Source organism: Cherax quadricarinatus, chromosome 3, assembly GCF_038502225.1.
Source record: "Cherax quadricarinatus isolate ZL_2023a chromosome 3, ASM3850222v1, whole genome shotgun sequence".
NCBI classification, from domain to species: domain Eukaryota; kingdom Metazoa; phylum Arthropoda; class Malacostraca; order Decapoda; family Parastacidae; genus Cherax; species Cherax quadricarinatus.
The window spans coordinates 54895605-54920093 of record NC_091294.1 but is presented as its reverse complement, the minus strand read 5'-3'; the positions used below and the strand labels follow the sequence as shown (position 1 = coordinate 54920093).

The 24489-nt window shown below is 39.5% G+C and overlaps 1 protein-coding gene across 2 annotated transcripts in view; it reads right to left on the bottom strand.

The window, feature by feature from the left end:
• Window positions 1-24489, bottom strand: part of LOC128684034 (cilia- and flagella-associated protein 418) — a 177875-nt gene that overhangs the window by 112953 nt on the left and 40433 nt on the right. For both annotated transcript variants that reach the window (XM_070091857.1, XM_070091859.1), the window contains exon 2: window positions 23560-23648. In XM_070091857.1, the coding sequence (XP_069947958.1) occupies window positions 23560-23642 (83 nt within the window). In that variant the 5' untranslated portion in view covers window positions 23643-23648. The remainder of the gene's footprint in view (window positions 1-23559; window positions 23649-24489) is intronic.

Sequence of the window (24489 nt, the reverse complement as noted above, 5' to 3'; positions counted from 1 at the left end):
CAAACTCCGTCCTCCTCAAGGACCCTAGCCCTTTAATGGTGGGGCTGTCTGAAACTCAAGCAACAAGTTTAACTGCACTTCTACAGTCATACCCTGATATTTTTTCGGATGTGCCGAAAAAATGTACGTTAGGTTATCATGATGTAGATGTGGGAAACTCTAAACCTATTAAACTCTCCCCCTACAGAGCTAATCCTGAAAAGCAGAGACTACTTCAGCAGGAAGTAGAATGTTAGAGCATGGTTTAGTGAAGGAGGAGTCTAGTCCATGGGTTTCACCGTGCATCCTTGTTAAAAAGGCTGATGGAGGGTTTCGTATGTGTACAGACTACCGTAAGGTGAATGAGGTCACAATCACAGATGCTTACCCTCTTCCCCGTCTGGATGACATAATCGACTTTGTGGGTAAGGCTACTTTTGTGTCCAAGTTAGATCTCCTGAAAGGTTACTATCAGGTACCTCTGACGGATAAGGCGAAGGAAATCTCTGCCTTCGTAATTCCAGATGATCATTATCAATATACAGTTACCCCCTTCGGAATGAAAAACTCCCCCTCTTCATTCCAGAAACTTATCCATCAAGCTATTAAAGGACTTGAAGGCACGGCAGCATACCTGGATGATATTGTTGTGGTGTCTGATACTTGGGATCAACACCTATTTAGGCTTAAGGCTCTCTTTGAGACCTATCAGAGTTCCCATATTACTGTTAATTTATCTAAGTCTTCCTTTGGCCAGGCCACTGTTACTTTTCTAGGAGATGAAGTAGGTAGTGGTAAAGTTGCTCCTAAACTTTCTAAAGTTATTGCCATTAAAGATTATCCAGTTCCACATGACAGGAAATCTCTTCAACGTTTCCTAGGCATGATAGGATTTTACAGAAGATTCTGTAAGAATTTCTCAGATATTGCAGCCCCTCTTACCTCTCTTACCAGTCACAAAGTTCCCTTTATTTGAACTTCAGTTGGTCAGGATGCTTTTGACAAAGCAAAAAGATTATTGTGTACTGCACCCATTCTTTTGTCTCCAGACTTCTCCAAACCTTTCTCATTACAGGTTGATGCTTGTGAGTCTGGGGTTGGGGCAGTACTGTTGCAAAACAGGGCCAAGGAGTTGCAACCTGTAGCCTTCTTCTCGGCCAAGTTCCAGCCGCATCAGAGGGCTTACTCTACCAGTGATAAAGAAGCCCTCATGCTGGTACTGGCTTTGGAGCACTTTGATGTATACGTGGGACAAACTTCACAGGTGGTCACTGTCTACAGTGATCACAATCCTCTAGTATATCTCCAAACCATGAAGACCCACAACACAAGGCTCATGAGATGGACGCTAAGACTGCAACCCTATTTTCTGAGAATTGTACATATTGCCGGCAAAGAAAATATGTTGGCAGACTCTTTATCGAGTGTCTAACAATATCATTTATAATAATTATATATTAGGTTAGGATGTGTTAGGTAACTTGTGGTAACCCCTTCCAAGCTCTTATTTTTATCCCCTGGTGTGGGGTTTTTTTTAGTGAGGGGATGCAGGCTACCGTCCGCCCGTGTCTTGGACCTAAGCTAGCCCGACTGTCTGCTGTCTCGCTCTGAGTTTAGAGTTTGGCTTTTTGTCATGAGAAAAGCTGAGCTCTAAGAGTTGGATGGTTGAGAGGAAAGGCGGTCCCATTATTTTGTGCCATGGTGGCATGGTTACCACTGGGAGGTGGGAGCCTAATCCTGAGCCTTCTCGGGGTGGGGGTGTGGCATGCAAAGAGTACGTAACCTTTATTCGGCGCAGGTACACACCCTCATTTACAGGCTATCTCCCCCAACCAGCGAACCAAGTTCTCACCTCACCTAGTTGAGGTTGCAGGGGTCGAGTCCGAGCTCCTGGCCCCGCCTCTTCACTGATCGCTACTAGGTCACTCTCCCTGAACCGTGAGCTTTATCATACCTCTGCTTAAAGCTATGTATGGATCCTGCCTCCACTACATCGCTTCCCAAACTATTCCACTTACTGACTACTCTGTGGCTGAAGAAATACTTCCTAACATCCCTGTGATTCATCTGTGTCTTCAACTTCCAACTGTGTCCCCTTGTTACTGTGTCCAATCTCTGGAACATCCTGTCTTTGTCCACCTTGTCAATTCCTCTCAGTATTTTGTATGTCATTATCATGTCCCCCCTATCTCTCCTGTCCTCCAGTGTCGTCAGGTTGATTTCCCTTAACCTCTCCTCGTAGGACATACCTCTTAGCTCTGGGACTAGTCTTGTTGCAAACCTTTGCACTTTCTCTAGTTTCTTTACGTGCTTGGCTAGGTGTGGGTTCCAAACTGGTGCTGCATACTCCAATATGGGCCTAACGTACACGGTGTACAGGGTCCTGAACGATTCCTTATTAAGATGTCGGAATGCTGTTCTGAGGTTTGCTAGGCGCCCATATGCTGCAGCAGTTATTTGGTTGATGTGCGCTTCAGGAGATGTGCCTGGTGTTATACTCACCCCAAGATCTTTTTCCTTGAGTGAGGTTTGTAGTCTCTGGCCCCCTAGACTGTACTCTGTCTGCGGTCTTCTTTGCCCTTCCCCAATCTTCATGACTTTGCACTTGGTGGGATTGAACTCCAGGAGCCAATTGCTGGACCAGGTCTGCAGCCTGTCCAGATCCCTTTGTAGTTCTGCCTGGTCTTCGATCGAGTGAATTCTTCTCATCAACTTCACGTCATCTGCAAACAGGGACACCTCAGAGTCTATTCCTTCCGTCATGTCGTTCACAAATACCAGAAACAGCACTGGTCCTAGGACTGACCCCTGTGGGACCCCGCTGGTCACAGGTGCCCACTCTGACACCTCACCACATACCATGACTCGCTGCTGTCTTCCTGACAAGTATTCCCTGATCCATTGTAGTGCCTTCCCTGTTATCCCTGCTTGGTCCTCCAGTTTTTGCACCAATCTCTTGTGTGGAACTGTGTCAAACACCTTCTTGCAATCCAAGAATATGCAATCCACCCACCCCTCTCTCTCTTGTCTTACTGCTGTCACCATGTCATAGAACTCCAGTAGGTTTGTGACACAGGATTTCCCGTCCCTGAAACCATGTTGGCTGCTGTTGATGAGATCATTCCTTTCTAGGTGTTCCACCACTCTTTTCCTGATAATCTTCTCCATGATTTTGCATACTATACATGTCAGTGACACTGGTCTGTAGTTTAATGCTTCATGTCTGTCTCCTTTTTTAAAGATTGGGACTACATTTGCTGTCTTCCATGCCTCAGGCAATCTCCCTGTTTCGATAGATGTATTGAATATTGTTGTTAGGGGTACACATAGCGCCTCTGCTCCCTCTCTCAATACCCATGGGGAGATGTTATCTGGCCCCATTGCCTTTGAGGTATCTAGCTCACTCAGAAGCCTCTTCACTTCTTCCTCGGTTGTGTGCACTGTGTCCAGCACATGGTGGTGTGCCCCACCTCTCTGTCTTTCTGGAGCCCCTTCTGTCTCCTCTGTGAACACTTCTTTGAATCTCTTGTTGAGTTCCTCACATACTTCACGGTCATTTCTTGTTGTCTCTCCTCCTTCCTTCCTTAGCTTGATTACCTGGTCCTTGACTGTTGTTTTCCTCCTGATGTGGCTGTACAACAGTTTCGGGTCAAATTTGGCTTTCGCTGCTATGTCATTTTCATATTGTCTTTGGGCCTCCCTTCTTATCTGTGCATATTCATTTCTGGCTCTACGACTGCTCTCCTTATTCTCCTGGGTCCTTTGCCTTCTATATTTCTTCCATTCCTTAGCACACTTGGTTTTTGCCTCCCTCCACCTTTGTGTAAACCATGGGCTCATCCTGGCTTTTTCATTATTCCTGTTACCCTTGGGTACAAACCTCTCCTCAGCCTCCTTGCATTTTGTTGCTACATATTCCATCATCTCATTAACTGGCTTCCCTGCCAGTTCTCTGTCCCACTGAACCCCGTTCAGGAAGTTCCTCATTCCTGTGTAGTCCCCTTTCTTGTAGTTTGGCTTCATTCGTCCTGGCCTTCCTGCTTCTCCCTCCACTTGTAGCTCTACTGTGTATTCGAAGCTTAAAACCACATGGTCACTGGCCCCAAGGGGTCTTTCATATGTGATGTCCTCGATATCTGCACTACTCAAGGTGAATACTAAGTCCAGCCTTGCTGGTTCATCCTCTCCTCTCTCTCTTGTAGTGTCCCTTACGTGTTGGTACATGAAGTTTTCCAGTACCACCTCCATCATCTTAGCCCTCCATGTATCTTGCCCCCATGTGGGTCCAAGTTCTCCCAATCGATCTCCTTGTGGTTAAAGTCACCCATGATCAGGAGCTTTGCCCTGCATGCATGAGCTCTTCTGGCCACTGTAGCCAGTGTGTCAACCATCGCTCTATTGCTCTCATCGTACTCTTGCCTTGGCCTCCTGCTGTTCTGTGGTGGGTTATACATCACAGCTATTACCACCCTGGGACCTTCAGAGTGAAGCGTTCCCGCTATGTAATCACTTTCTTCTCCGCTGTCTCCTCTCTCCAGCTCATCAAAACTCCAGCAATTTTTGATCAGCAATGACGATGGGGCCCCGTCATTCAACCAGTACCCAGGTTCCAGCCAATGAGAAGATGGTTTTGGCAATCGCAGAGGTTATGTGGGTACCACTCTCCTGTCTGCCCTTGTCATTCCCATTCTAGAACTGGTTGAAGCACAGTCTGCTCTCTAGTGGCTTCTATTCTGCCTTCCTTAACATGGAGTGCACTAATACCTATTGCTGTACATAGTGTATATAGTGTACATACTTCTGTTCTAAATTGGTGAAGGATAATATAAGTCAAAAGTTTTCTGCTGTGTTTATTTTGCTCCCTTTACACCCAGGATAACAGGCCATTTGGACTCCTGGGTTGTAATAGCGGTATATACGCATCAGCAATTTCGCTGACTTTGAGCCCTGTTTTAGGCCAATTCCAGTGTTCCAGTCGATCAAACTCATAGCAGGTTCTTTAGAACTCCATTTTTTTCTATCAATTGAGTACAAGAAACTGCCCATTTACCAATTTTAACTACCTAATAAAGTGGTCAGAAATTGGCAATTTGGCCAGTTTTATGCAAATTAACCCTTTCAGGGTCCAAGGCCCAAATCTGGAGTCACGCACCAGTGTCCAAGATATTTCAAAAAAAAAAAATTTGTTATTTTTTCTTATGAAATCGTAGAGAATCTTTTTGTGAAGGTAATAAAACAAAAAGTACGAAAATTGGTGGAAAATTGACGAAATTATGCTCTCGCGAATTTTGATGTGTCAGCGATATTTACGAATTGGCGATTTTGCCGACTTTGACTCCCATTTTAGGCCAATTACATTATTCCAATCAACCAAATTCTTAGCTATTTCACTAGTATTACTTCTATTCTATCGATTGAGCACAAGAAATCGCCAAGTCAACTGTTTCAACTACAAAATAAAGTGATCGGAAATTGTTAATTTGGCCAATTTAACACAAAGTTCAAAATATTCCAGTTTCAAAATAGGGTCCAGAATGAACAATGTAGGCATTCCTGGCACTAAACTAACATTTCCTCTGTTCATTAGTTATGTTTTGAGGCTTTACAAATAAATTCCATTTTGATTTTTTATTCACATAATGAATTTTTATTCACACCAAAAAATAGAAGATTTACTGTTATGCAATACTGTAATAATTGTATAAATATCATCACCATATTTGTGAATGTATATTAGACCCACCAGCTGATGTGTATTAGACGTGTGAGGTCGTTTGTTTACTCTTGAATATCGGCAAAAATTTAACATTTCCGCTACTTTGAGCTCAGTTTCAAGCCATTTCCAATGCTAAAACCAATCAAAATCATCTCTATCTCTGTAATATGTCTTCCATTCTATCAAATGAGACCAAGAAATCGCAAATACAACTATAAAAAACATACGAAAAAACACTGCAAAGTTGCTGTTTTAATCGAAAAATCATGATTTCATTTTTTTTTCTCTCATTATGCACAGTGTGCTGCAGGATCTGTTTTATGTGGTGCACACATACCACATAGATGTATTCTCTCATATCTAGGCCCAAATGTACCACTCACAGTTTATCAGAGTGAGCTGAGCTCATGGCGTAGATCTACGGTTTGGACCCTGAACGTAAAGCCGTAGATCTACGGGACGGACCCTGAAAGGGTTAAAAGAATGCCAGTTTCAAAATAGGATCCAGAATAAACAATGCAGACATTCTTGGCACTAAAATAACATATCCTCTGTTCATTAGTCACATCTCCATGCCCCTCTTATATTACTCTTGCTTTCTATTTTGATTTTTTATTCACATAAAAAATAGAAAATTTACTGTATTGCAGACTACTGCATTATTGTAAAAATGGTATAAATAATATCAGCTCACTAGTGAAACAACATTAGACTCCCCAGTTGATGTATATTGGACATGTGGTGTGATTTGTTTACTCTTAACCCTTTCAGGGTCCCGAGGCCAAATTTCAAAGTGCACACCAGGGTCGAAGAATTTTCAAAAAATAATTTTGTTATTTTTTCTTATGAAATGGTAGAGAAGCTTTTCCTGAAGGTAATAAAACAAAAAGTACGAAATTTTATGGAAAACTGACGAAATTATGCTCTTGCGAATTTTTGTGTGTCAGCAATATTTACGCATCGGCGATTTTGCCGACTTTGACTCCCATTTTAGGCCAATTACATTATTCCAGTCGACTAAATTCTTAGCTATTTCACTAGTATTACTTCTGTTCTATCGATTGAGAACAAGAAATTGCCATGTCAGCTGTTTCAACTAAAAAATAAAGTGATCGGAAATTGGTAATTTGGCCAGTTTAATGCAAAGTTCAAAATATTCTAATTTCAAAATAGGGTCCAGAATAAACAATGCAGGCATTCCTGACACTAAACTAACATTTCCTCTGTTCATTAGTTATGTTTTCAGGCTTTACAAATGAACTCTATTTTTATTTTTTATTCACATAATGAATTTTTATTCAAACCAAAAAATAGAAGATTTACTGTTATGCAATATTGTAATAATTATATAAAAAATATCACCACATTTGTAAACATATATTAGACCCACCAGCTGGTGTGTATTAGACGTGTGAGCTCATTTGTTTACTCTTGAACATCGGCAAAAATTTAACATTTCTGCTACTTTGAGCTCAGTTTTAAGCCATTTCCAATACAAATACCAATCAAAATCATCTTTATTTCTGTAGTATACCTTCCATTCTAGCAAATGAAACCAAGAAATCGCAAATACATCTACAAAAAACATACAAAAAAACAATGCAAAGTTGCTGTTTTAATAGAAAATTACGGTCTCAGTTTTTTTTTTCTCTTATTATGCACTGTGTGCTGCAGGATTTGTTTTATGTAGTGCATACATACCACATAGATGTATTCTCTCATATCTAGGCCCAAATTTACTGCTCACAGCTTATCAGAGTGAGCTGAGCTCATGGTGAAGATCTACGGTTTGGACCCTCAATGTATAGCCGTAGATCTATGGCACAGACCCTCTCAGAGTCCAAGGCCAAAATCTGAAGGGCTGCCCCAGTGTCCAAGATATTTTGAAAAAAAAATTTTTTTTTCTTAAAGAATTAAAGATAATATTTTTGTGAAGGTAATAAAACAAAAAAGAAATTCTCATCAGTACTTACCGAGATGCAGTGCCAGGAAGTTGACCCAAAATGACCTGGTGGCGGCAACATCAGTGACTTCCGCAAAATCGCATTTTTTTTATTTTACGTTTTTTATACTTTTTTCTTTTTTAATTTTTTTCTTTTTCTAGTAACATTTGTGGCCTGTGAGACCAATATAATGTATACTGTATAAGTGTACACTCATTGTATTCAACACAATAACTGCACTAATTTATCATTATAATGCTTACAAAACTTCTTTACAAGTTTACCTGGAGTTTACCTGGAGAGAGTTGCGGTTATTGTGTTGAGTACAACGGTACCATATGGTACAATGGTGCCACAGGATGCAATGGTACCATATGGTACAATGGTACCATATGGCACAATATGGTACAATGGCACATGATACAATGGTACCATATGATACAATGATACCATATGGTAGAATATGGTACAATGGCACCATTTGGTACAATGGTACCATATGATACAATGGTGACATATGGTGCAATGGTACCTTATGGTACCATATGGTGCAATGGTACCATATGGTACATTGTACCATACAGTACAATACCATATGGTTCATTGTACCGTATGGTACAATATGGTACTGTTGTATTCAACACAGTAACTCTTTGACTGTTTCGGCCGTATATGTCTTACAAGGTACCGTGTTTGACGTATATATACTCATAAATTCTAGCGGCTTCAAATCAAGCACGAGAAAGCTGGTAGGCCCACATGTGAGAGAATGGGTTCATGTGGTCAGTGTGCACCATATAAAAAAAATCCTGGAGCATGCAGTGCATAATGAGAAAAAAAAACACCGACTGTTTGTTTTAATTAAAATGCCGACTTTGTGGTCTATTTTCGTATAGTACTTATTGTTGTATTCTCGTTTTTTTGGTCTCACTTGATAGAATGGAAAGCATATTATAGAATTTGAGGTGATTTTGATTGATTTTACTATAAAAAGAACCTGGAAATGGAGCTCAAAGTAGGGGAAATGTTTGATTTTTGCCAATGTTCAAAAGTAAACAAATGATGTCATTGTCCAATAAATGTCCAACTAGCCATTTTAATATGCAGTCATGAATGGGTTGATGTTCTTTAAACAATTATTACAGAATTGCAGTAGTCTGCAAAACAGTAAATCTTCTATTTTTTGTTTGAATAAAAATTCAAAATAGAAAGCAAGAGTAATATCAGAGGTGCCTGGAGACGTGACTGATGAACAAAGAAAATGTTATTTTAGAGCCAGGACCTTATTTTGAAATTGTCATATTTTTGAATTTTCATGAAATTGGCCAAATTGCAAATTTCTGACCACATTATTGGGTAGTTGAAATCAGTAAATGGGCAGTTTCTTGTACTCAATCGATAGAAAAAATGGAGTTCTGAAGAAACAGCTATGCGTTTGGTCGACTGGAACACTGGAATTAGCCTAAATTAGGGCTCAAAGTGGGCGAAATCGCCGATTTGTAAATATCGCCGAGGTCGCTAACGTCGCGAGAGCGTAATTCCGTCAGTTTTCCATCAAATTTCGTTTTTTTTTTGTGTCATTACAATGGGGAAAAGATTCTCTATCATTTCATAAGAAAATTTTTTTTTTTTTTTATTTTAAATTTTGTGACACCAGGAGACACCTCAGGATTGGGGGTTGCGACAGTCAAGGGGTTAATGCAACTAGGACCAGCTTGAGAGTCACTGGACCTCTGTCGCACAACATATCTGTCCATAGAGGTCTGTACCTCCCGTTCCTTTAACATTTGCCTAAAATGGGACACAACATTGTCATTGTAATAGTCACCAGCACGGCTTGCAATAGCTGTTAGGGTGATTTTCATCCATAAAGGTTTGCAGTTCAACCCACTTTGCACACATTTCCTTAAACTTTGAAGTAGGCACAATGGATTCCACAACTGGCATAGGCTTCTCAGGGTTAGCCCCAAACCCTTCAAAATCTTTCTTAATTTCTATACTAATTCTCACCCTTTTTACCACAGGGTTGGCACTAGAAGATTTCTTGGGGCCCATGGTGACTTATTTTGCAGTCACAAGCACAAAAAACACTGGGGTAAGGTGAAATGTACCGAATGTTTGCGTGGATGCGACCGCACTGGCTGGCTTGTAAACACTGGCACCCACGGGACAGCTGAGGCCACACATGGGACGCGTCCCAGACAAATCACGTGAGTTTTTTATTGTGAGGCGAGGAAAAATTTTTGTATTCAAATGCTTTGTATGGTGGATTTAACATAACGCGATGTGTTCGTAAGGCGGGGGTCCACTGTACGTCCAAAACACTGGCTCGTAAGATGTATATATACAGCCGAAACAGTCAAAGGGTTGAAGAGTGTTGCAATAATTGGCCATTAAAATGGTATAAAATACCGACAGGTTGTTAGGTAAGACACATATGCAACAGTTAGGTATCTTTAAATTGGCGACATTACTTGAGAAGTTTTTTTGTACATAAAAGGTGGTAAGTTATTTATATCTCCTGCCTTGTTTTTAAGGGTGTTGATGATGAGTGAGACTTCTGTTGGGTTGGTTCAAGCTAGGAATAGAGTATTCAGGTAGGTACCCATGAGGTAGTCTGATGGACGGGCATTTGAGCTTGGGATTTTGCTCACTAGATTCTTTCCCATGGTGGAGAAGAAAATATTGAGTCTGCTGTTTCAGTTGGTGGGAGTAGGGGTTCATCTGAATTTATTAATTTGAGTGTTTTGTTCTTGGATATCTTTTTAGTTCCTAGAATTTCATATAGGGCTTTCTAGGTCTTTTTCATGTCACCTTTTATGTTATGTAATCTGTTCTTATAATACAGTTTCTCTGACCTTCTTATCAGGCTGGTAAGGATTGACGAGTAACGTTTAGAATAGTCTCTGATTATTTGGCTCATTCTGTATTTTTTTCATATAGGTGCTTTGTGAAATGGATTTAAGGATGCTGGGTGTTAGCCAGGGACTGTTTAGTCTCTTAGCTGTGATCTGTTTAGTTTTTTGGGGGCAACACTTGTTATAGAGGTAATGTTTTTTTTTTTTTGTAGAAAATTATTAATATATTCATCAGTATCTGTATATGTTTCTAGCTCATTATTCCAGTCAATGTTATTCATAGCTGTTATAAAGTTATTAACTGCTGTCTCATTATGTAGTCTGAAGGTAACTTTAGTAATGTCTTGGGGGAATTTACCTAGGTTGGTTATGAGAAAGGTAGGTTAGTGGTCTGTGGTGTTGTCTGTGATAATGCCTGATTTTAAAGGGGATATGGTATTAGTCCAGATGTGGTCTAATAAGAAGACACTGATCTCGGAGATTCTTGTGGATTTTGTTACTGTTGGTAGCAACAAGCAGTTACTCATAGTGTTTGTGAACTCGGTTACTTGTGGGTCCTAGTCATGAAGGATATTTATGTTGAAATCTCCTCTGAGCAGTAAGTGGTCTTTGTTCATGTGCGCATCAGTTATCTCGTTTCCTAATTTGTCACTAAAATGGTAAATGTTCGACTGTGGTAGTCTGTAGACGTTTATGACTGTGAGGGGGTTTTTGCAGGTCTTTTGATTTAAATTTAGCTATTATATATTCTCCATTGTAGGTAGTACGTTGGTAGACAGCAACCACCCAGGGAGGTACTACCATCCTGCCAGGTGACTGTGGAACAGAAGCCTGTAACTGCTTTACATGTTGGTAGGATTCCTGGTGTCTTTTTTCTGTCCCATAAACACGCTGGATAACAGGTATATCTTGCTACTTCTAATTACACTTAGGTCACACTACACAGGCATGCACATGCATACATATATATACATACACACATCTAGGGTTTTTCTTCTTTTTCCTAACAGCTCTTGTTCTTGTTTTTTCTTTTTCTCTATTGTCCATGGGGAAGCGGAAAAGAATCTTTCCTCCGTAAGCCATGCATGTCGTATGAGGCGACTAAAATGCCGGGAGCAATGGGCTAGTAACCCCTTCTCCTGTACACATTTACCAAAAATCAGAAGAACAACTTTATAAAACTGGGATGCTTGAATGTGCATGGATGTAGTGCAGATGACAAGAAAGAGATGATTGCTGATGTTATGAATGAAAAGAAGTTGGATGTCATGGCCCTAAGCAAAACAAAGCTGAAGGGGGTAGGTGAGTTTCAGTGGGGAGAAATATATGGGATTAGAGTTAAAGCTAAGGAAGGGGTACCAATAATGTTGAAGGACCAGTTATGGAAGGAGAAGAGGGAATATAAATGTGTAAATTCAAGGATTATGTGGATTAAAATAAGGGTCAGATGTGAAAAGTGGGTCACAATAAGCATGTATGCACCTGGAGAAGAGAGGAGTGTAGAGGAGAGAGATTTTGAGAGATGTTAAGTGAATGTATAGGAACATTTGAACTAAGTGAGAGAGTAATTGTGGTAGGGGACCTAAATGTTAAAGTAGGAGAAATATTTAGAGAGGGTGTGGTAGGTAAGTTTGGGGTGCCAGGTGTAAATGATAATGGGAGCCCTTTGATTGAACTTTGTATAGAAAGGGGTTTAGTTATAAGTAATACATATTTTAAGAAAAAGAGGATAAATAAGTATACAAGATATGATGTAGAGCATAATGACAGTAGTTTGTTGTACTATGTACTGGTAGATAAAAGACTGTTAAGTAGACTTCAGGATGTACATGTTTATAGAGGGGCCACAGATATATCAGATCACTTTCTAGTCGTAGCTACAGTGAGAGTAAAAAGTAGATGGGATGCAAGGAAAATAGAAACAGCGTGTAAGAGTGAGGTGAAGGTGTATAAACTAAAAGAGGAGGCAGTTAGAGTAAGATATAAACAACTATTGGAGGATAGATGGACTAGTGAGAGTATAAGCAATGGGGTTGAAGATGTATGGGGTAGGTTTAAGAATGTAGTGTTAGAGTGTTCAGCAGAAGTTTGTGGTTACAGGAAAGTGGGTGCAGAAGGGAAGAAGAGTGATTGGTGGAATAATGATGTAAAGAGAGTAGTACGGGAGAAAAAGTTAGCATACGAGAGTTTTTTTTACAAAGTAAAAGTGATGCAAGGAGGGAAGAGTATATGGAGAGAAAAAGAGAGGTTAAGAGAGTGGTGAAGCAATGTAAAAAGAAAGCCAATGAGAGAGTGGGTGAGATGTTATCAAGAAATTTTGTTGAAAATAAGAAGAAGTTTTGGAGTGAGATTAATAAGTTGAGGAATTCTAAGGAACAAATGGATTTGACAGTTAAAAATAGGAGAGGAGAGTTATTAAATGGAGAGTTAGAGGTATTGGGAAGATGGAGGGAATATTTGAGGAACTGTTAAATGTTGATGAAGATAGGGAAGCTGTGATTTCATGTATAAGGCAAGGAGGAATAACGTCTTGTAGGAGTGAGGAAGAGCCAGTTGTGAATGTGGTGGAAGTTCGTGAGGCAGTGGGTAGAATGAAAGGGGGTAAGGCAGCCGGGATTGATGGGATAAAGATGAAAATATTAAAAGCAGGAGGGGATATAGTTTTCGAGTGGTTGGTGCTATTATTTAATAAATGTATGGAAGAGGGTAAGGTATCTAGGGATTGGCAGAGAGCATGCTAACTTTGTATAAAGGCAAAAGGGATAAAAGAAAGTGCAAAAATCATAGGGAAATAAGCCTGTTGAGTATACCTGGTGATGAAAGATTAGATATCAGATTGGAGGGAGAGAGTATGGAGGAGGTGAATGTATTCAGATATTTAGGAGTGGATGTGTCAGCAGAAGGGTCTATGAAGGATGAGGTGAATCACAGAATTGATGAGGGGAAAAGGGCGAGTGGTGCACTTAGGAGTGTGTGAAGACAAAGAACTTTGTCTGCGGAAGCAAGGAGGGGAATGTATGAAAGTATAGTTGTACCAACACTCTTGTATGGGTGTGAAGCATGGGTGATGAACGTTGCAATGAGGAGAAGGCTGGAGGCAGTGGAAATGTCATGTCTGAGGGCAATGCGTGGTGTGAATATAATGCAGAGAATTCGTAGTTTGGAAATTAGAAGGTGTGGCATTAACAAAACTATTATCCAGAGGGCTGAGGAGGGGTTGTTGAGGTGGTTCAGACATGTAGAGAGAATGGAAGAAAACAGAATGACTTCGAGAGTGTATAAATCTGTAGTGGAGGGAAGGTGGGGTAGGGGTCGGCGTAGGAAGGGTTGGAGGGAGGGGATAAAGGAAGTTTTGTGTGTGAGGGGCTTGGACTTCCAGCAGGTGTGCGTGAGCATATTTGTTAGGAGTGAATGGAGACAAATACTTTTTAATACTTGACATGCTGTTGGAGCGTGAGCAAAGTAACATTTATGAAGCGATTCAGGGAAACCGGCAGGCCGGACTTGAGCCCTGGAGATGGGAAGTAAAGCGTCTACACTCTGAAGGAGGGGTGTTAATGTTGCAGTTTTATAACTGTAGTGTAAAGCACCCCTCTGGCAAGACAGTGATGGAGTGAATGATGATGAAAGTTTTTCTTTTTTGGGCCACCCTGCCTTGGTGGGAATCGGCTGATGTGTTAATAAAAATGAAAAAATATTCTCCATGTTCGTCCCTTTTGCAAGAATTATTGATACATTCAAGTTGATCTGAGTAGTATATAGCTGTTCCAGTCCCCTTGCTGGTCTGTCATACAGTTGTGTATGGCTGTGTAACCAGGAATGGCATAGACTTTTGTAGTAGCAGGCTTAAGCCAGGTTTTGGTGAGTGTGGTGACTGACATACTGGTATGCAGGGAATTGAGTAATGCTGCGAGGTCATCGTAATGTTTGCTCAAAGATCTGACATTGTAATTAACCCTTTGAGGGTTGACAGGCCCTCTCCGAAACTCCGTTCTCAGGGTCGGCCAAATTTAAAAAAAAAAAAAAAAAAATTCTCTTATGAAAAGATAGAGAATCTTTTCTCGATCATAAGGACACCAAAAGTTTGAAATTTGATGGAAAATTTACGAAATTATGCTCTCGCGAAGTTAGCGGTCTCGGCGATGTTTACGCATCAGCGATTTTGCCCACTTTGAGCCCCATTTTCGGCCAATTCCACTGTACTAGTCGACAAAAAACATGAATATTTCGCTAGAACTCCATTTTTTCTATCAAATGGTTGCAAGAAAGCACCCATTTATCAAATTCAACTATCCAGTACAGTGGTCAGAATTTAGCAATTTTGCCAATTTCATACAAATTTCAAAAGATGCCAATTTCCGAATAGAGTCCAGAATAAACAAGAAAGACATTCCTGGCACTAAAATGACATTTCCTCTGGTCATTAGTCACGTCTCACGGCCCCTCTTATATTCTTTTGCTTTCCACTTTGAATTTTTATTCTCACAAAAAATATAAGATTTACTGTTATGCAGATTACTGCATTAGTGTAAAAAATGGTATAAATATTATTGGCACACTTGTGAAAGAATATTAGACTCACCAGTTGACGTGTATTGGACGCTTGGCACGATTTGTTTACTTTTGAAATTTGGTAAAAATCGAGCATTTCTGCTACTTTGAGTTCAATTTCAAGGCACCTTTCATTGTAAAATCAGTCAAAATCATCTCAATTTCTGTAATATGTCTTCCATTCTATAAAATGAGACCAAGAAAACTAGAATACAACAATAAATACCATACGAAAATACAGTGCAAAGTCGCTGTTTTATTCCAAAAAAACAGTCAAAGTTTTTTTTTTCTCATTATGCACTGTGTGCTGCAGGATTTTTTTTAGACTGTGCACACTGACCACATAGACCCATTCTTTCATATGAAGGCCTACCAGCTTTCTCCCACTAGATTTGAGGGCGCTAGAATTTAGGCGTACTAGTACGTCAAAAACCCTGGGTCGTAAGCCGTACTAGTACGTCCGAAACCCTCAAAGGGTTAAAGATAGTTATGTTATTGTTGGCTCTGAGTAATGTCTTTGCTTGGTCTACTGTATAATAATTACAGTTGCTGTTCGATGCATGTAAGTCATTTAATAAAAGGTTGATATCAGGATCAATGCTTGTAATCATATGATTGTGTGTGATTCTACAACTAGACTATGAACAAATTATTATACTGGACTTAATATTATGAAACCAAATTTATTCATCTTACTATCTAATGGATTGTTTCAAGTAGCTTTTAAAGCAAATTTTTTTTTAAAGAGAGATTGTTAGCTCTTAATATGGTACAATTTTATGATTTAATACTGAACTGTTGTATTAATATTGAACACAATAATATTGATCGGTACTGGAAGTAATAATTAAAATTAATAGTTTGTAGGTAATGGTAGTCAAAAGAGATAATAAAGAAACAAAACTTAATAGTTTATAAATAGAAGATTAAAATAAGCAATTATATAGTACAGGGATATTGCTAACTCTTATAATGGCACAAGTATGACAATATAAGCTTGTACTGGGTATCTGTTCTATAATGATACAGTGGATCCTCGGTTTTCGTGTTTAAATCCATTCCAGAGCCATCGGCCAAAACCGAAACCATTTTCCCCATAAGAAATAATGTAAATGGAATTAATCAGTTCCAGACACCCAGAAGTATCAACAAAAATTTTTTTTTTACCTTAAAGACAGTTACATGCACAAAAGAATGAACATTCCACATGACACCTTTACTGAAGGCTGTTGTTGCTGGAAGGAAGACAGGGAGGAGGGGAGAGGGAAGATAGGTTATTGTTTGGAAGGGGAATCCCCCTCCATAAGGACTCTAGGTACCAAGTCCTTATCCAGGGTCACTTCCCTCCTTTGTTTTTTAATGCCACTAGGACCAGCTTGAGAGTCACTGGACCCCTGTCGCACAAAATATCTCTCCAGATAGGTCTGTTTCTGGCATCTCTTTAAGATTTGCCTAAAATGGGACATGGCATTGTCATTGTAAAAGTCTCCAGCACGGATTGCAACAGCTTTCTCAGGGTGATGTTCCTCCACAAATGAATGCACTTTAGTCCACATTGCACAAATCTCCTTAATCTTTGAAGAAGGCACCTTCTTCCATCTCTCTTCCTTCTTCTCTGAAGCAATTTCCTCAGCTGTGGTCTGTTGCTGTTGCAGATGAAGCTCTTGCAGCTCATCAGTGGTTAGCTCTTCATTGTGGTCCTCCACCAACTCTTCCACATCCTGGCCACTCACATCCAACCCCATGGAATTCCCCAATGCCACAATTGATTGCACAACAGGTGTAGGGTCGACAGGGTCAGCCTCAAACCCTTTATAATCCCTCTTTTGGACACAATCTGGCCACAATTTTCCCCAAGCAGAGTTCACTGTCCTGTAAGTTACTCCCTGTCAAGCCTTTTCTATAAGGCTTATGCAGTGGAAGATATTGAAGTGATTCTTCCAGAACTCTTAGGGTCACTTCAGAGGTTCTGTCAAAGCACCTTTGAAACATTGCTTTGATGTACAGTGTTTTGAAGTTTGCAATGATCTGCTGATCCATGGGCTGGAGGAGGAGTGGTGTTAGGAGGCAAGAACTTCACTGTTACAAAACTGAATTAGTACTAAGACAATTGGTCTTCCAAGTCTGGAGGATGAGCAGGAGCATTGTCTATTAACAGGAGGCACTGGAGTGGCAATTTATTGTCCAGGAGGTATTTCTTCACATTCTGGCCAAACACTTCATTGAACCATTCCAGGAAAATTTCCCTAGTGACCCATGCCCTACTGTTAGCTTTCTACATCACACACAATTTACTCTTGATGACACTGTTTTTCTTGAACACACTGGGATTTTCAGAGTGATACACCAATAAAGGCTTCACTTTGAAATCCCCACTAGCATTACCATACAACAAGAGAGTTAGCCTGTCTTTCATAGGCTTGTGTCCTGGCAGTGCCTTTTCCTCCTGTGTAATGTAGGTTCTCTTTTGCATTTTCTTCCAAAACAGGCCTGTTTTGTTACAATTGAACACTTGTTGGGGTTGGAATTTTTCAGCCTCTACATAACATTTGAATTTCATCTCAGCTGCATGTTTGTCTGAACTGGCACCCTCACCGTGCCTTACAATGCTGTGTATGCCACTTCGCTTCTTGAATTTTTCAAACCAGCCTTTACTGGCCTTAAATTCACCTACATCAGGACTTGTTTCAGGCAGTTTCTGAGCAAGGTCATCATGCAATTGCCTTGCTTTTTCACAAATAATAGACTGCACAACACTATCTCTTGCTAACTCTTTCTCTCTGATCCACACCAACAGCAAATTCTCCACTTCTTCAATTGCTTGGGATCTCTGGTTATCACATTCATCCCTTTCACAACATCAGCTTCTGTGATTTCTTTTCTCTTTGCCACAGCGAAGCTGACTGTTGATGGTGACTTCCCGTACATCCTGCCAAGTTGAGCAATGTGTATGCCACTATCATATTTCTTAGGACTTCTTTTTTCAGTTCTATGGTGTTCCTCACTTTCTTTACCAAAGCACTGGCACTAGAAGCTTTCTTTGGGGCCATGGCCACTTATTTAGCAGTCACACCCAATAAACAAGTGGCAAAAACAATGGATTATTGCGAAATGTTTTGTATGACCTGGCAGGATATGTTCACTCACCGAGAAACAACGCTACACTGGCTGAGAATGGTGTGGGAGGTGGCTTTGTCTGCACACTCGGCACTGGACAGGTTCTGTACGATCAACAAAAACGGAGGTAATCAACGAAAAGATTCGGACAAAACCGAAATCTGTGATAACAGAGATCGACGAAAATGGAGGGTCCACTGTAGTTTGTAGTGGTAAGCAAGTAAGGGTAAATTAAAAAAAATAAAAAATACAAAAATAAAAAGAGGGTTAGTTAAAAATTATTGTAGTACAATTATGATGATGCAATATTGCACTGGGTGTATTATAAGGTTATAAAGATGCGAGGCAAAGACTTGATTTTAAGACTAAAATAAAGAAAATATAACATTTAGTATCTGAATTAGCACCTTAATTCTATGTCATGAGTTCAGCTCACTCAGTATGTCTTCCATTCTACCAAATGATACCTAGAAACAGCCAATAAAACCATAAAAACCATCCTAGAAAACACTTCAAAGTGGCTTTTTTTTTTTTCAACCAAACACATGGCCAGAGTTTTCCTTTTTCCATCACACACCATGTTGGGGAAGATTTTTTTATTTTGTACACAGACCACACAGACCCAGTCTCTCATATCTAGGTATAATTTGGTAGAATGGAAGATATGCTACTGAAATAGAAATGATTTTGATTGGTTTCAGGACTGGTGGTAACTTGGGGCTTAAATTAACAGAAATATTCAATTTTTGCCGATTTTCCTGGGGACAGGTAAGGCCCCCTACACCCCTTGGTCTGTTTTACAGGTTTTCAATACGTCTGATTAAATTATTGGGATGCTGTAAACCATGATCAATCATTCCTGGTATTATTTTAGCATCTGGGAAATAGAATAAATCCATTTTTGTGTAATTAACCCTTTCAGGGTCCAAAGGCAAAATCTGTCCAAGAAATTTTGAAAAAAAGAAAAAAAAAAATTTCATTCAGAATTAAAAATAATATTTTTGTGAAGGTAATAAAACAAAAAAAAAAATTCTGATCTGTACTTACCGAGATATAGAGGCAGGAAGTTGACCCAAAATGACCGGGTGGCGGCAACATCAGCGACTTCCGCAAAATCACATTTCTTTATTTTATGTTTTTTATACTTTTTTCTTTTATTTTCAATTTTTTTCTTTTCCTGGTAACATTTGTGGCCTGTGAGACCAACACTGTATATAATGTATATATATACACTCACTGTATTCAACACAATAATCGCACTAAAATTATTATAATATTCTTCACCAGTATTGTTTACTATAATAAACATGCACAAATGTTGTATAATACAGTGGACCCCTGCCTTACGATGGCATTGCGTTATGTTAAATCCGCCATAAGATACATTTTAATGCAAAAATTTTGCCTTGCCTCACGCGATTCGTCCAGGACGCGTCCCACGTGTGCCCTCAGTGCCAGTGTTTACAAGCTAGCCAGTGCGGGCGTATCCACGCATACATTCGGTACATTTCACCTTATCCCAGTGTTTTTTGTGCTTGAAACTGCAAATAAGTCACCATGGGCCCCAAGAAAGCTTCTAGTGCCAACCCTGTGGTAAAAAGGGTGAGAATTAGTATGGAAATTAAGAAAGATTTTGAAGGGTTTGGGGCTAACCCTGAGAAGTCTATGCCAGTTGTGGAATCCACTGTGCCTACTTCAAAGTTTAAGGAAATGTGTGCAAAGTGGGTTGAACTGCAAACCTTTATGGATGAAAATCACCCTAACACAGCTATTGCAAGCCGTGCTGGTGACTATTACAATAACAATGTAGTGGCCCATTTTAGGCAAATCTTAAAGGAATGGGAGGTACAGACCTCTATGGACAGATTTGTTGTACGACAGAGGTCCAGTGACTCAAGCTGGTCCTAGTGGTATTAAAAGAAGAAGGGAAGTAACCCCGGAAAAGGGCTTGCTACCTCAAGTCCTAATGGAAGGAGATTCCCCTTCTAAACAAAAACTTCCACACTCTCCCCTCCTCCCATCCCATCAATCATCACCAGATCTTCAATAAAGGTAAATGTCATGTATTCTATTCTTAGTAGAGTAGTAATTGTGCATGTCTTCTTCAGTTTGTGTGTATTAAAATTAATATTTCATGTGGTAAAAAAAAAAAATTTCATACTTTCGGGTGTCTTGCATGGATTAATTTGATTTCCATTATTTGTTATGGAGAAAATTAATTCGGGTAACGATAATTTCAACTTACAATGAGCTTTCAGGAATGGATTAATATCGTAAGGTGGGGGTCCACTGTATATATACAGTGGACCCCCGGTTTGCAATGCCATCGGTATCCGATAAATCCGGTATGTGATACATTTTAACGCAAAAATTTTGCCTCGGTTCCCGTTAAAAAACCCGGTATACACGATTCGTCCAAGATGTGTCCACGTGTGGCCTGAACTGTCCCGTGTGGCCTGAACTGTCCCGTGTGTGCCAGCGTTTACAAGCCAGCAAGTGTGCTCCCATCTAAGGATACATTTGGTACATTCCATATTATGACAGAGTTTTTGGTGCTTGTTTCTGCAAAGTCACCATGGGCCCCAAGAAAGCTTCTAGTGCCAACCCTTCGAGAAAAAGGGTGCTAATTACTATTGAAATGAAGAAAGAGATAATTGCAAAGTACGAAAGTGGAGTGTGTGTGTCGGAGCTGGCCAGGTTGTATACCAAACCCCAATCAACCATCTCTACTATAGTGACCATGAAAATGACAATCAAGGAAGCTGTTGTTGCAAAAGGTGCAACTGTAATAACGAAACAGCGACTGCAAGTGTTAGAAGATGTTGAGAGACTGTTATTGGTGTGGATAAATGAAAAACAGATAGCAGGAGATAGCATCTCTCAAGCGATCATTTGTGAAAAGGCTAGGCAGTTGCATGACGATTTGGTAAAGAAAGTGCCTGCAACTAGTGGTGATGTGAGTGAATTTAAGGCCAGCAAAGGTTGGTTTGAAAGATTTAAGAATCGAAGTGGCATACATAGTGCGATAAGGCATGGTGAGGCTGCCAGTTTGGACCAAAAAGCGGCTGAAAAATATGTGAAGGAATTCAAGGAGTACACAGACAGTGAAGAACTGAAACCTGAACAAGTGTTTAATTGTGATGAAACAGGCCTGTTTTGGAAGAAAATGCCAAGCAGGACCTTTTACTCAGGAGGAAAAGGCACTCTCAGGAAATAAGCTTATGAAAGACAGCCTTACTCTTTTGATGTTTGCTAATGCTAGTGGTGATTGCAAAGTGAAGCCTTTATTGGTGTATCACTCTGAAACTCCCAGAGCGTTCAGGCAAAACAATGTCCTCAAGGTTAATTTGTGTGTGCTGTGGAGGGCAAACAGTATGGCATGGATCACTAGGGACTTTTTCTATGACTGGTTACACCATGCATTTGCCCCAAATGTGAAAAATTACCTAATTGAAAAGAAATTAGACCATAAGTGCCTCCTGGTATTAGACAATGCCCCTGGTCATCCTAAAGACTTGGCAGAGTGACTTTCTGGGGACAGGAGCTTCATTAAGGTCAAGTTTTTGCCTCCTAATACCACTCCTCTCCTGCAGCCCATGGACCAGCAGGTCATTTCCAACTTCAAGAAACTGTACACAAAAGCTATGTTTGAAAGGTGCTTTGAAGTGACCACAGACACTCTAATGACTCTAAAAGAGTTTTGGAAGGATCACTTTAATATCCTCAATTGTATAAACCTTATAGGTGGGGCTTGGGAGGGAGTGACTAAGAGGACCTTGAACTCTGCTTGGAAAAACACTGTGGCCAGAATGTGTAGACAAAAGGGATTTTGAAGGGTTTGAGGCTAACCCTGGGAATCCTATGCCAGTTGAGGAATCCATTGTGGCATTGGGGAAGTCCTTGGGGTTGGAGGTTAGTGGGAAGGATGTGGAAGAGTTGGTGGAGGAGGACAATGACGAACTAACCACTGATGAGCTGCTAGATCATCTTCAACAGCAAGAGGCCAGACCTGAGGAAACTGTTTCGGAGGAGGGGATAGAGAAATTGACGAAGTTGCCTACTTCAAAGATTAAGGAAATGTGTGCAAAGTGGCTTGAAGTACAAACCTTTTTTGATGAAAATCACCCTCACACAGCTACTGCAAGCCGTGTTGGCAACCTGTACACTGACAATGTTGTGAACCACTTTAGGAAAGTCATAAAGGAACGAGAGGTACAGGCCTCTATGGACAGATATGTTGTGCGACAGAAGTCCAGTGACTCTCAAGCTGGTCCTAGTGGCATTAAAAGAAGAAGGGAAGTAACCCCGGAAAAGGACTTGCTACCTCAAGTCCTAATGGAGGGGGATTCCCCTTCTAAACAAAAACTTCCACACTCTCCCCTCCTCCCATCCCATCAATCATCACCAGATCTTCAATAAAGGTAAGTGTCAATTATTCTATTGTGTTTATTCTATTGTTATTATTGTTACTGTAATTATTCTATTGCATTAAACTTAATATTTCATGTGGTAAAAGTTTTTTTTCATATTTTTGGGTGTCTTGCACGGATTAATTTGATTTCCATTATTTCTTATGGGGAAAACTGATTCGCTTTCTGATAATTTTGCTTTACGATGAGCTCTCAGAAACGGATTAATAACGTGAACCGGGGGTCCACTGTATAACCCACTTTTCACAGTCAATCCTTATTGTACTCCACATAATCCTTGAATTTATACATTTATATTCCCTCTTTTCCTGCCATAACTTATCCTTCAACATTATTGTTCCTACTTCTTCAGCTTTAACTCTATTAGAAACCCCTGACCTAATCCCATTTATTTCTCCCCACTGAAACTCTCCTACCCCCTTCAGCTTTGTTTCACTTACAGCCAAGACATCTGTGTATTATAGAACAATATACTATAATGTAAAACTATGTAATTCTATGGAATTCAGTGAAATCTTGTTGATGAGAGAGAAAGACTATTGTTGCAGAGATGCATCTCATCACTGCAACACCAGAGCTCATGTCACAGGCTCATACAAGCAATATATCTCATGTTTTGAATACTAAAACACCTTAAAATACATCTTATATCATAAGAAACTAGTGTACAATGTTACACACTGACAACAGAAACAACTGAAAAAGAAATCATAATTTGACATCAATAAAATATAAAACAAATAATGTACTATAGCATTTATGCAATAGTACATTATTTGTTTTACAAACTATTTTTTTTTATTTTGCTAGGTACACATGGAAATTAAAAATGTATGACCTTCCACAGTTAATGGCTTAATACCAATTTCCTATGAGTAACCTAGTCTTAAGATGTATTAATCATAGTGATGCTCAATACATTACATTATAATATATCTATACTACAAACAAATTTGCAGACTTACCAAGTAATTTCTTTGCTTCTCAGTTTGGAATTTGTGAAACTCTGTTCCACCTCGTCGAGTAAATCATCAATGTCATCTGCCATTGTTGCCTGTCAGAGTATTTATCTTAGTTCTTAAAATAATTACACTATAATAATAATAATAATAATAATAATAATAATAATAATAATAATAATAATAATAGCAATAATAATAATATTAATAATACAGTAGGGCCCCGCTTTACGGCATTTTGCTAATACGGTCATTTCAAATTATGACCAAAACTCGCTATACGGCTCCCCCCACCTGACTTTCTAATACAGTCACCGCGTCCCACCCGGTTTGTTTACATTCTCTGTGAGATCCGTAAGCACTAAGTCTCTCCATTATGTCTGGAAACTCCAAAATTTTAAGTGTTTTTAAAAGTTATTTTATATTTTATATATACTCTGATAATTATACTTATGTATACCTGTACTTAAATAAACTTACATACTGTGCTGGCATGCAGGTACACATTAAAATCAGTAAGAGTGTCTTATGTCTCCAGACGTCATATTAGTAATGATAATAATAATCATCGAGTCTCATTAAATGTCGTACATTACGTTGATATACATATTCTCATTAATCCATCTATGATATTTTTTCAAAATTATATAATAAACACTATGCATAACATATAAAGATGATAAATACACCCCACAGTAAAATAAATAAACATAAATATGAGATGTGATAGCAGACGACTTGCACAAGTGACGCCATATTAGAAATAATAATAATAATAATCACCGAGTCTCATTAAAAGTAGTATATTACGTTAATATACACATTTTTATTAATCCATCCATGATATTTTTTTCAAAATTATATAATAAACATGATACATAACATATAGATGATAAATACACCCCACAATAGAATAAATAAACAAATATGAGATGT